The 10,600-nt window shown below is 33.8% G+C and overlaps 3 protein-coding genes across 3 annotated transcripts; 1 reads left to right on the top strand and 2 right to left on the bottom strand.

Annotated features, from left to right (window-relative positions):
- Positions 1-662: 662 nt before the first annotated feature.
- On the bottom strand, positions 663-1,673 carry LOC106142217 (uncharacterized). Its single transcript, XM_013343897.2, has 2 exons — positions 1,517-1,673; positions 663-998 (listed from the first exon to the last, which is right to left on the bottom strand). Exons 1-2 carry the CDS (start codon positions 1,550-1,552, stop codon positions 738-740), a joined length of 297 nt encoding a protein of 98 aa, XP_013199351.2. The 5' UTR covers positions 1,553-1,673; the 3' UTR covers positions 663-737.
- A 1,565-nt stretch (positions 1,674-3,238) lies between these two features.
- Positions 3,239-4,092, bottom strand: LOC106142220 (uncharacterized). The gene is made up of 2 exons (XM_013343900.2): positions 3,936-4,092; positions 3,239-3,769 (listed from the first exon to the last, which is right to left on the bottom strand). The coding sequence occupies exons 1-2, from the start codon at positions 3,969-3,971 to the stop codon at positions 3,362-3,364; spliced, it is 444 nt and encodes a 147-aa protein (XP_013199354.2). The 5' UTR covers positions 3,972-4,092; the 3' UTR covers positions 3,239-3,361.
- Positions 4,093-7,900: 3,808 nt separating this feature from the next.
- On the top strand, positions 7,901-10,457 carry LOC106142255 (uncharacterized). Its single transcript, XM_013343959.2, has 2 exons — positions 7,901-8,055; positions 8,672-10,457. Exons 1-2 carry the CDS (start codon positions 8,029-8,031, stop codon positions 10,409-10,411), a joined length of 1,767 nt encoding a protein of 588 aa, XP_013199413.2. The 5' UTR covers positions 7,901-8,028; the 3' UTR covers positions 10,412-10,457.
- The last annotated feature ends 143 nt before the right edge of the window (positions 10,458-10,600 follow it).

The following is a 10,600-nucleotide window of genomic DNA, read 5'->3' as shown; positions in this document are numbered from 1 at the left end:
AACATTAATAGCCTTAATTTTGTTATCGATTATTTTTTCAATTTTATCAAAAATTAATAACGTTCAAAGTCGAAGCGATATTCAGACCAACTAGCAGATACAAACATCTAGATATAGGTATGAATAACGTAAATCTAGCTCCGACTGATCGTCGCGAGGCAACCGATAACAAGCTGATTAAATAAATCAGTGAAGAGGAAACTATATGCACGACTGGAGACTTCGTATGTCGTATTAGCTACGTACTTTCTCATATTTATATTTGACATTAACACCTACATTTGCTCTTAGGAAAATGAAAATATTTGCTTTGATTTCAGTTTTCTATAAGGCGGGGGAGGACTATAGTAGGCATATTCAGAAAACAAAGCAGCCAATACTTTTCTGCGTAAAATGTAGCCTTTTGCTCTTACATTGATAAATAATGATGTGCTTGTATTTTTAGGTTGAAAATTAAAAATACTTATTTGATCTTGTTTAATGGATATGTGAATATAATCATTAAAGTGTTAAAAATTAGATATTTTATAAGTACAGGATATAACACTGTTAGTTTTAGATGTGAAATGAAACGAATAAATATGAAAATTCAATCATTAAAATTATGGACATATAACATGGGGTAGCAGAGCATTCTCTAAGGTTGCAGAAAGGTAAAGTGGTTGTAAATAATTATATGAATTTAATCTTTACAATACAATCACGATCATTAAGATTCTTCTTGAGAAGTATATAGTTTAAGCAACAGCCGCTGGAGCTTGCGGGCCCTGGGCGCACTCCGCTGCAGGTGTAGCTGAGCACTCTCCAAGGTTGCAGTAAGGTAAGGTGGGGTCACTGCACGCCTTGGTGATTCCTCCAATGGGCGTGCAAATGCTCTTGGTCGTGCAATCTGAGCAAGATGCACCGACGGTCGAGCAAGGTTGCCATTGGGGAATCCAGGGGTTGGCAGCCCATCCCGCTCCCGCAGGCAGCTGGGGTATCGCTGATGCTGCTACCAACTGGAAGCAAATTAAAATTAGTTGTATTGGTTGTTTGTGTTATGTTTATTAGTGTCTCCGTTATCGAACCCTGCATATTCAAGGGAGATATGGACGGGATGTGTAACTATGATTCAGAATGGATAAGGTATCTTAGCCTAGGTTAAGAATGTAAGACTGGAGTTGCTTTGTGTTTAAAACCTGACTTACCAGGACCACAGTCACAGGCGCACCTTTTCAGAGAGGTGAGAACGCAACCGGGACTAACACCAGTAGAGCAGAAAATACCTTCCTATACCCATAATAAGGTACATTGCTTTATTTATACTAAGTAAAAGATAAAATGCTGTTGAAGTGCGTTAAACTGATAAATAGTTCATTAGCGAATTGGTTGCCATAATGAGAATTAGCCTTACTGTCCTCAACGGTTTAAACGAACCTTTCTCTTGATAACAAAGCAGTTTATACAGGTTATAGGATCCTTTAATTTAAAATTAAATAATCATTTTCAAAATACAATACACAAACAAGCGACTCACCATAAGACAAAGAGTCAATACAATCTTGGAGTTCATGTTTGTTCGCAGTTCGTTCAAGGAGCTCGTAGAGACGCTGAAATCTTTTGTTTTGCCCCTAGCCGAAATTGCTCTTATATGGAGAGTAATGTTTGAACTAAAGATTACTTTCAGATCGGTTGTTTTCCCATCCAGTTAGTTGATTCTCCTAGATAAGAATCTTATAGATAATAACGCAGTGTAGTCATATGTTCTAATATTTACATACATGGTACGCCGCGAAAACGTTATTTGAGTCAAAGAAATATGGTGAAAACCCGTTAGTTTACGCAATTAAAATTCTTGAAATTGTATAGAAGAAGGAATATTACGACCGTAGAACAATGTTGTAGTATTATTACATATTGCTGATTTTGGTAAGAGTTGAGTAAATTTATAACTCCTGTTTAAACATTGTCATAAAGAATAAAACTTAAAATTTTATTTGGAAATGAATGCAGAATAACTCTGGTGTCGGTCCGTGACTTGCTGTACTGGATAAAGACCTTTTTTTAAAATCATGAATTATAATAGCGTCGGTAGTCGAATCGGTAAGATGCCCGGTTAAAATGCATCATGCGCTTAAAGGCACTGGTTCAAATCTCACCCGGCCATGTGCTGAGAACTTATCATTCAAGTGATAGCGGTTGTAGTATTGCCATACATTCTGTGTTTTTTTTTAACTTTGTGCATTTCTATATTTCTCCATATAAAATGTGTCCAGATCTAGTTCAATTTTTTTTATCAAATCGGTCATGCATGAGATATGTATATTCAAAATCCAAAATATTTTTATTAGAAGACTTTACCAATTATTTAATTCAATTCTAAGCCTATTAGTCTTTACAAGACTGTTGGCTCTGTCTACCCCGCAAGGGATATAGACGTGATTATATGTATATGAGAAATAATATTAGACTCGGGGCTAGAAGAGAGGCTACTTTTATTTTAACGGACCTTCGGAAAAATCTGTAACCTGTAATGATAATGATTTCAAACCATTTAATATTTGTATCTATAAAATTGACCATAACTTTTTATTTTTAACAGATTTTGATGAAACAGAGTTTTGACTCTTAATTTTATATAATTCACCTGGGAAAACCGCGTTCTTTGTTGAGTAGCTTTAACGTACAGGACAAACAGACAGACAAAAATTCCAAAAACTGTATTTTGTTTTCTGTAATTGTTGATTATCAAAGTTAATCAACTCCTATCAGATTTTGGAAAAATATTTGATCTACAGACACTCGATTTGTATTGTTTTATTTTATGTAATGATATTTGTAATTGATTTATATTATGCTATTTCAAAGACTACTTGCACAGTAAATTCAAATATTACTTTTGAATACCTACCTCTTTTTGTCGTTTTTGTATACTCGTAATTCTTACATTTCATGATTTACGTTTAGGAAATGATTGATATATTTACTGAATCCTATGTAAGAAAACTCTACATGAGTAGCCTGTAGATATATTTTAAATTAGATTACGCCTGCATCTCTGTCCACGTAAAAGTCTTTTTCCCATGAGAATTTTGGGATATTCTCTCATTCTTATTGCTTCCTCACATTCCGTTGCAAAGTAAATAATTGCATCTTTATCTTTTATAGACATAGCCGAAAGTTTTAAAATCTTATGACAGTCGAATGTTTAAGATGGCAAATTTATTCTGGTTATTAAGGTAAAAAAAGGAAAATAAAATTGTATAAATACAATGGTTTTATTTATAATTAAATTTCACAGTTACAGGAATAAATAAAAAAACAGGAGTGATCAATCCTTTGATGTTCTAATGAGACTCATGTTTTACAGCCTCTGGAAAAATTAAGCGGTAGTTGTTGGGACTTCGGTGGTGGGGGCGCACTCGGCGGTGGGGGTTGCTGAGCACTCCCCAAGGTTGCAGTAAGGTAATGTGGGGTCACTGCATGCCTTGTTGATTCCTCCGATGGGCGTGCATACGCTCTTGGTCGTGCAATCCGCGCAAGTCGCGCCGACGGTTGTGCAAGGTTTCCATTGGGGCATCCAGGGAGCGGTGGCGATCCATGGGGGAATGAACGGGTTAACTGGAGCAGCTGGTGCGGCCGGCGCGCCCCAGGCTCCTCCGCCACCTACTGCGGCAGCCCACGGGTTAGCCCCACCACCCCAGCCTGCTCCTCCGGCGTATAATGACGCCCATGGGTTCACCCATCCTGCGCTGGGTTGCGGTTGGGGTACAGCCGACGCTGCTACCACCTGTTAGGAATAAAGCGATAACAAAATTATGATACACTTGCATTTGCTCCTATAATTTGACCATACTACTTAATTGTTATGTAATCTTTGAAAAAAGTATTTGTCGTGTCAACCAAAGTATAAAACCAAACTGTTCTGATTACTTACAAGAAAATTAAAAACTTACCAAAAGGCACAGGGTAAATGAGACTTTGGAATTCATGTTTAAATTTCGTAGTTCGTTCGATGAGCTCGCTTGAAACACTTTAAACTATATGTTGCTATCAGCCGACTTTGCTCTTATAAATAGTATCTTTGTTTGAACTAAAGATTACTTTCAGATCGGGTTTCCCGTTTAGTAATTACCCTGTTAAATTCAGAATTGATAACGCAGTACAGATAGCAACTACTGTTATTACGTACAGTGTTATTCAAATTCAAAAAAAAAAAAAAAAAATTCAAAATTTTTATTCATTATTATAGGATATTATTATATCGCTTAATAATTGTCGTATGGTTTAACAACTTGGTTGACGTCAAATAAATTACTTAAAAACTAAGTTTACTGCCGCTTCCAAGGCGTCAGTGCAGAAGAAGCGGTAACAAACTGCACTGCAGCATTTTCATCAACAACGTCAACTTCACAATATTAAATTATACTTAGAATAGAATGTGGACGGGAGAATACATTGTTCACGGGAGATTTATATATTTATGAGATTTAATATTGAAAAAAGAAAAAAAAAATATATATATATATATTATGGATTGCCAATTTTAAAAAGATTTATGTACAGAGTGTACTGAAATTTTGATTTAAGTTCAAATTAAACTACAATTAATTACGAGGTTCCTGTGCCAAGCTCGAGCCAGATGTTTTTATCATTAAGGTAATCATCAGTCCTATAATAAGCCTTCCCACAAAGTACTTTCTTTACATACTCTTTGAATTTTCGGTTGGGCATATCAAGAACAGACTCCGGCAACCTATTATAAAATCGTATACAGTTCCCCATAAATGATTTACTGACTTTGCTAAGCCTATGAAACGGCATGACTAATTTATGTTTATTACGTAAATTTCTATCAGTTGTGGCACTAACTTTTTGAAAAAAAGAGGTATGTTACTTATTTACATACATACATACATACATAAAATCACGCCTCTTTCTACTTATTTACACAGATTAAATAATAAATTTATAACCTTTTTTTCGATATAGTTCACCACAAAAAATTGATGCCCATTCTGCTACAAATTGTTGGCTAGTTTTACTTTGAAACGATGTACTTATGAAGAGAACAAATAAGTTAAGATTTAAATATATATTTTTTTATTGTTGACGCTTTGTGACCCTATTCTCATATTTTTATTGTTTATATTCTAAGAGTTATTTTCATGTATTGTTATCAACAATCTTTACGGATCCAGGATCATGGTTAAAAGGCGCACTCTGGATTCCTCTTCAGAGAGGTAAAGATGTAACCGGGATTTAGGCACGCCAAGAGGAAGAAAATGAATGAATGAATGAATGAAATCAAACTTATGACACTGACAAAATGAGCTTATTTTTATCAGTGTCGAGTTTCAGTCAGACCTCGTTATAGAATATTCATCATAGATAGAAATACGAGTATACAACTAATATTCATCTTATAATGGGTGTGGATGCTTTTCATCGCCTTTTGTCGGGACTTTATGTAGAAACATCAACATTCACTAAATCTGTTATTGTAATAGTCTCCAACACTCATGCTTGTCCGAATACTATATAATCAATAATCCTTACTTATAAAATATTAAAAGTCAGTCAAACAAACATTAGAAAAAAATATTACAGCACAAAATAAATGAAGTTTGGATGCACAGAATGTCCATGAACAATCATAATGAAATATTTTATCCCAAAATACTATTTATCTACAAATCGTCAATAGAAAGTATGCAATTAAATAAAACACTCTCTGTTTTGGAATCGGTTAACTGAAATAAATCATCAAAATAGCTAACGGTACATTATCTTGCTGTTTTTGTTTGATGATGATATCGTAAGTAAATTTTAATCAAACTGTTTACAAAAGCTTAGGTATACCTAGTTAGTTGTTGTTAGTGGAATTTTCACAGGGGGCATGTTTTACATACATCCTGTTGTTAATAGCTTTAATTAAATCATTAGGAAATGGTAAACAATCATAAGTTCAATTTCTAAAAATTACTCCTTGAAAATTTCTAATTCGGTTTGTTTATTTTTGTTCTTCATTAAAATTATTATTTGTTATTCTCAGGTCACTAATAATAGGCAGTGGTTTATGTATTTCACTAGGATAATTTTAATAAGTATCTATTTACTTTGTAAGGCCTGGTAGAACTTAAGGAATTGTAATAAGATAAAGTCTTACATAGATAACGTATTGACGGTTAAAAACCAAAATAGACCTTACCCCAATGATGAATCTTTATTTATGAAACGAAAATTCCATTTTCCTCATGCTTAACTTGTATATTTGTACAAATAGTTGTGCCATCCCATAGTTATTAACGGCATCCAATTGCATGCAAAATTCTAAATTTCAATATCATAGTAACTATTGGGTACTAACAAGCTAGAATGCTCACACGACATTAAGTTAATCAAACTAATTGTGTACATTCGGTCGACGTAATAGTGTCAACGTTATACTCTTATTTGTCAGCGCCTTATCAAAGATTTCAAAACATCTTACGGTAAGATAGAATTCCCAATAAAAATATTTAAAGCATAACAATGCATGGCTCTTATATTTTGTTATATAGTAAGTGAAGGTAAATTTTAAAATGTACACTTATTATGAGGACTTGTATGAAGTATATTTAATCGGCCATATTTAGTTTTTCGACAATCAGAACAATCAACTTTCTCCGTAATATTTATATTTAAATGTTATATTTGTGCCGTGTGGTTCCCGGCACCATTACAAAAAGAATAGAACCACTCCATCTCTTTCCCATGGATGTCGTAAAAGGCGACTAAGGGATAGGCTTATAAACTTGGGATTCCTCTTTTAGGCGATGGGCTAGCAACCTGTCACAATTTGAATCTCAATTCTATCATTAAGCTAAATAGTTGAACGTGGCCATTCAGTCTTTTCAAGACTGTTGGCTCTGTCTACCCCGCAAGGGATATAGACGTGACCATATGTATGTATGTATGTAATATTTAATGACATTATTTATTATTTCCTGAACAGTTCTAGTATAAGTACTGTCAACGTAAGAAGTCTGTTAAAAATACTACGCGGTGGTTATTGCATGTTTTTATTTGCTCTTCTATTCTAATCTGTACATATAAATAACATCAGAGTAACTGAATAACAGCCATTCATTAAATGGAAATTATATTTTCTGACTCTTTATAATAGCTTATATTATTACCAAAACCACTGGGCAGATTGAAACGGGACTTTCCGAGCGATTAAATACAATGACGAAACAATGGCAATAATTTTTTTTCTTGTCTTAATTAAATTGTTACTCTAGAGCCACTCTATTTCTAGAGGTCTCTATGTTGCGGAGGCCAGGAATGCGTGTTCAACTCTGCTCCCAAATAATAATTTTCCAGACCGTCCAACTCCGCTTAGACTGGGCCTCTTTGTAGAGTTGCACTAAATACTTTTGGCAAATCTGTATACCATACCCATTAAGGGCTGTTGCGTAATGGGAATCCGGATATTGGATACTTACCTTACTGTTAATAAATCTAGGGGGGACACCACATTAATTGGCTTCAAAGAGCTTTTTGGAAGCTTCCTGTTTGAGTAATATTTAAGTATCTTGTATCTTTTGCGTGGCTTCTACCAGTTTTAGTGTTATTTCTATATAGCAAGAATAAGTCACGATAGTTATACCCAATGTAAATAAAACGACTGTTTATAAGCATAACATTTTTTTTGGTTAAGTTTAGAAATTTTTACGCCGGATGTAAATATCCGTTTTGTTTTTCGTAATATTACTGAATTTATTATACCTATGTGCAATTAAGTAGTTCCAAATAACAGTTTATCGTGACTCAGAAGTAGGCATGTAAGAGATTTTACTCTTCGCCTAGTTATCTTAGTAACAGGCATATCTCACGTTATCTATGGTATATTAAATATAGGTATACTTTGTTTGTGAGCGAAGTATAAAAGCATAATTGTAGGGAATTTGGAAACATATCTATCGAACGAACTCGTATGAGACACTTGTTTTGTATTTAACGAACGAATTTTGTGTTGAATCTTAATTAAAAATTTTAGTTACAATGAAAGTGCTATATTGTCTGTTACTTGTAAGTATTATAAACTTTTCTGTTTCCTTACGATTCTTACGACGAGGGAAAACATTATTAAGAAACTGGCAGTTGGATGTGTAACTATGATCATGTAGATTAGGTTCTTCTGAAAAGTTTGCGGAGGTCAGAATGGTGTAAAATCATTTAAACTTGTTCCCGATCTCCTTTTTAAAAAGTGATGTAAGTGGGACTACCGCCGTACGGAATAAGTGAGAATTTTTATATACAAGTGTAACAATTGCTACCAAAGGATTAGAATAGGTAGCTTGTTTAAGAAATTACAGTTCCAAGAGCTAAATGTGTACTCTATTTAATATATTTTCAGTTTATGAGAGATTCTTAATTCGCATTCTCGTCATTACCATCTATCATATAACAGGTAAAATGCGAGTTTTAAAAAACAATATGCCTGAATCATGTATTCAAATACAAAAAAAAAATGTATTGAAAGGATTGTATTCATTCTGATTAAAAATAATATTTTTAGTGTTGAATATGAATTGAAAATGAAAGGATTATATTAGTTTCATTTCCTACTGTATATCACATTCCTTTTTTATTTAAGTAATCTGAAGATACACAATACTTATTAATAAATCTGTTTTGATTTCAGGTATGTTTTACGATTACAAGTGCAAAATATTTATTAAACAACCAAAATGATCCCGGACAGTTATGGCAGTACGGAACAGGTATATCTTTTGGGTCTTTCTATAGTGCCCTACAATATGAACAAAAAATTATGAAAATCATTAATAAATATGAAGAAAAGCAAATATCACATAGAAAAGAATTAGAAGAAAGGGAGGAAAAAATACAAACACATATCAAAGAATTAGAATTCAAAATAAAAAATAATGTTGATGGTACTAACAATACGTCATCAGAACAGGAGATTCTAAAGCTTCAGGAAAAAGTTAAAAAGTTGCACAGAAAATATGAAGACAAACTAAGGAAATTACAAAGTACATTACAAACAAGCTTACAAAATTTGAAACAACCGGAAATTGAATCTATTGTGGATTATGATGAAACAGAATCATCTGGTGCTGAAGAATCATATACGAATGCCGAAGATATCTGGGCACAATGGTTGAGTTATACTCCATCGATTACCGTTGTTCAAGAAAATAACGAACCCAGTTCATTTTTACTCAATCCATTTCCTAGTTGGATTAGTAGTAGTGACTCAGCATCCACTGATGATTCTGTAACTTCATTTGAGTTAAACCCCTCTGAGAAAACTGGAATTGATTCTATTGCAATCGGCACTATCAGTATTGAGGCAGCTTCATCAAATTTCGAAGAATTTAGTACAATAGCTCCTGAAGCAGCAGCTGCAGCTGGAGTATCTCAAACCACAGCCTTAAATTCTGAGGGCATCGACGTAACAACGACGGGACCCATAAACTCACAATCCGTACAGTCTCAATCAGTATCATCTACTGGCTTTTTAAAATCGGGTGTTATTGGTGAAACTGGAAAAATCCCCGTTACCTCAAGTTCTTTAGAATATGAAACCGTATCAATCAATACCAACGTCACAAATAGTGCCGTGTCAAACACTGCAGATTCTGAAGCAGCTGATAATGGTAACAATTTAGCCATAGCAGTTTCTGATATAAATGTGCTGAATTCCAATATATCATCTACAGCTGATATATTAGCCACTGAAATCTTTGAAGTGGCTGTACCCAATGCTGAAATAACTGAAAAATCTACCATCAACGATGATGTATATAGTACTGAAGAGTCTGGTGGTGCTGGATTAAGTATAAATTCGTCGACTACAATAGCTTTTGACGATTTTAATGAAAATATTTCCAATAATACGACTTCTGAATTAACTACAGCCTATATCAATCTCACTGCATATTCTGATATGAGAACCACTGTAGTTAATGAAGTAACTGCAACAAATGGCAAAGACTTTAATGATGTGTCTTCTGCAGCAACTACAACAAATTTGGAAATCATAAGCAATGCAGATTCTACAGCTACTGGCTTTAGTGTGGATAGCGTAACAATACCTGTAGCTACCGAAGAACCTGCAACCAATGCTGATATATCAAATCTCACAACTCCTAATGCAACTACATCCAATTCCACAACCACCTTAACCTCGGAAGCGGCTAGTCCAGAGGCTTTGAATTATATAACTACTGAAGGAACTGCCCTCAATTTCAATGCTACAAGTATTGTAGTTGCTGAAAAAGAAGCAACTAAGACTGATGATTTAAGCTCTCTATCGATTGACGCCGTCGCTTCAAGTTCATCAACTGTAGCAGCAACAGAAAGTGAAATACAGCATTCATTGGCAGATAGTACTGAAAATCCAACGATAATTTTCTAATACTAATGCAATTAATTGTTCACGTATTTAGATCGATGGTAGCATTGGTAAAATTGAAATTTAATAATAATATTCAATTAGTAAACAATTCATTGTTTTTTATTAGAAGAGAAAGGTTAATGAATTAATTTATTTAATATTATTAGACATATATTTATAAAAAAGGGCACTAAAATTGAAATAAAAGAA

This window comes from Amyelois transitella, chromosome 17 (assembly GCF_032362555.1).
Source record: "Amyelois transitella isolate CPQ chromosome 17, ilAmyTran1.1, whole genome shotgun sequence".
In the NCBI taxonomy this organism is placed as follows: domain Eukaryota; kingdom Metazoa; phylum Arthropoda; class Insecta; order Lepidoptera; family Pyralidae; genus Amyelois; species Amyelois transitella.
This window is presented reverse-complemented; position numbering and strand designations above follow the sequence as displayed.

What these genes read in the sequence shown, in the direction of transcription:
- LOC106142217 (XM_013343897.2), bottom strand. Translation starts at nt 1,552, where the DNA reads ATGAACTCCAAGATTGTATTGACTCTTTGTCTTATG. An exon ending in TATTGACTCTTTGTCTTATG is followed by an intron (nt 999 to 1,516) that starts GTGAGTCGCTTG and finishes ATTTGCTTCCAG; the next exon opens with TTGGTAGCAGCATCAGCGAT.
- LOC106142220 (XM_013343900.2), bottom strand. Translation starts at nt 3,971, where the DNA reads ATGAATTCCAAAGTCTCATTTACCCTGTGCCTTTTG. An exon ending in CATTTACCCTGTGCCTTTTG is followed by an intron (nt 3,770 to 3,935) that starts GTAAGTTTTTAA and finishes TATTCCTAACAG; the next exon opens with GTGGTAGCAGCGTCGGCTGT.
- LOC106142255 (XM_013343959.2), top strand. Translation starts at nt 8,029, where the DNA reads ATGAAAGTGCTATATTGTCTGTTACTT. An exon ending in TGCTATATTGTCTGTTACTT is followed by an intron (nt 8,056 to 8,671) that starts GTAAGTATTATA and finishes TTTTGATTTCAG; the next exon opens with GTATGTTTTACGATTACAAG.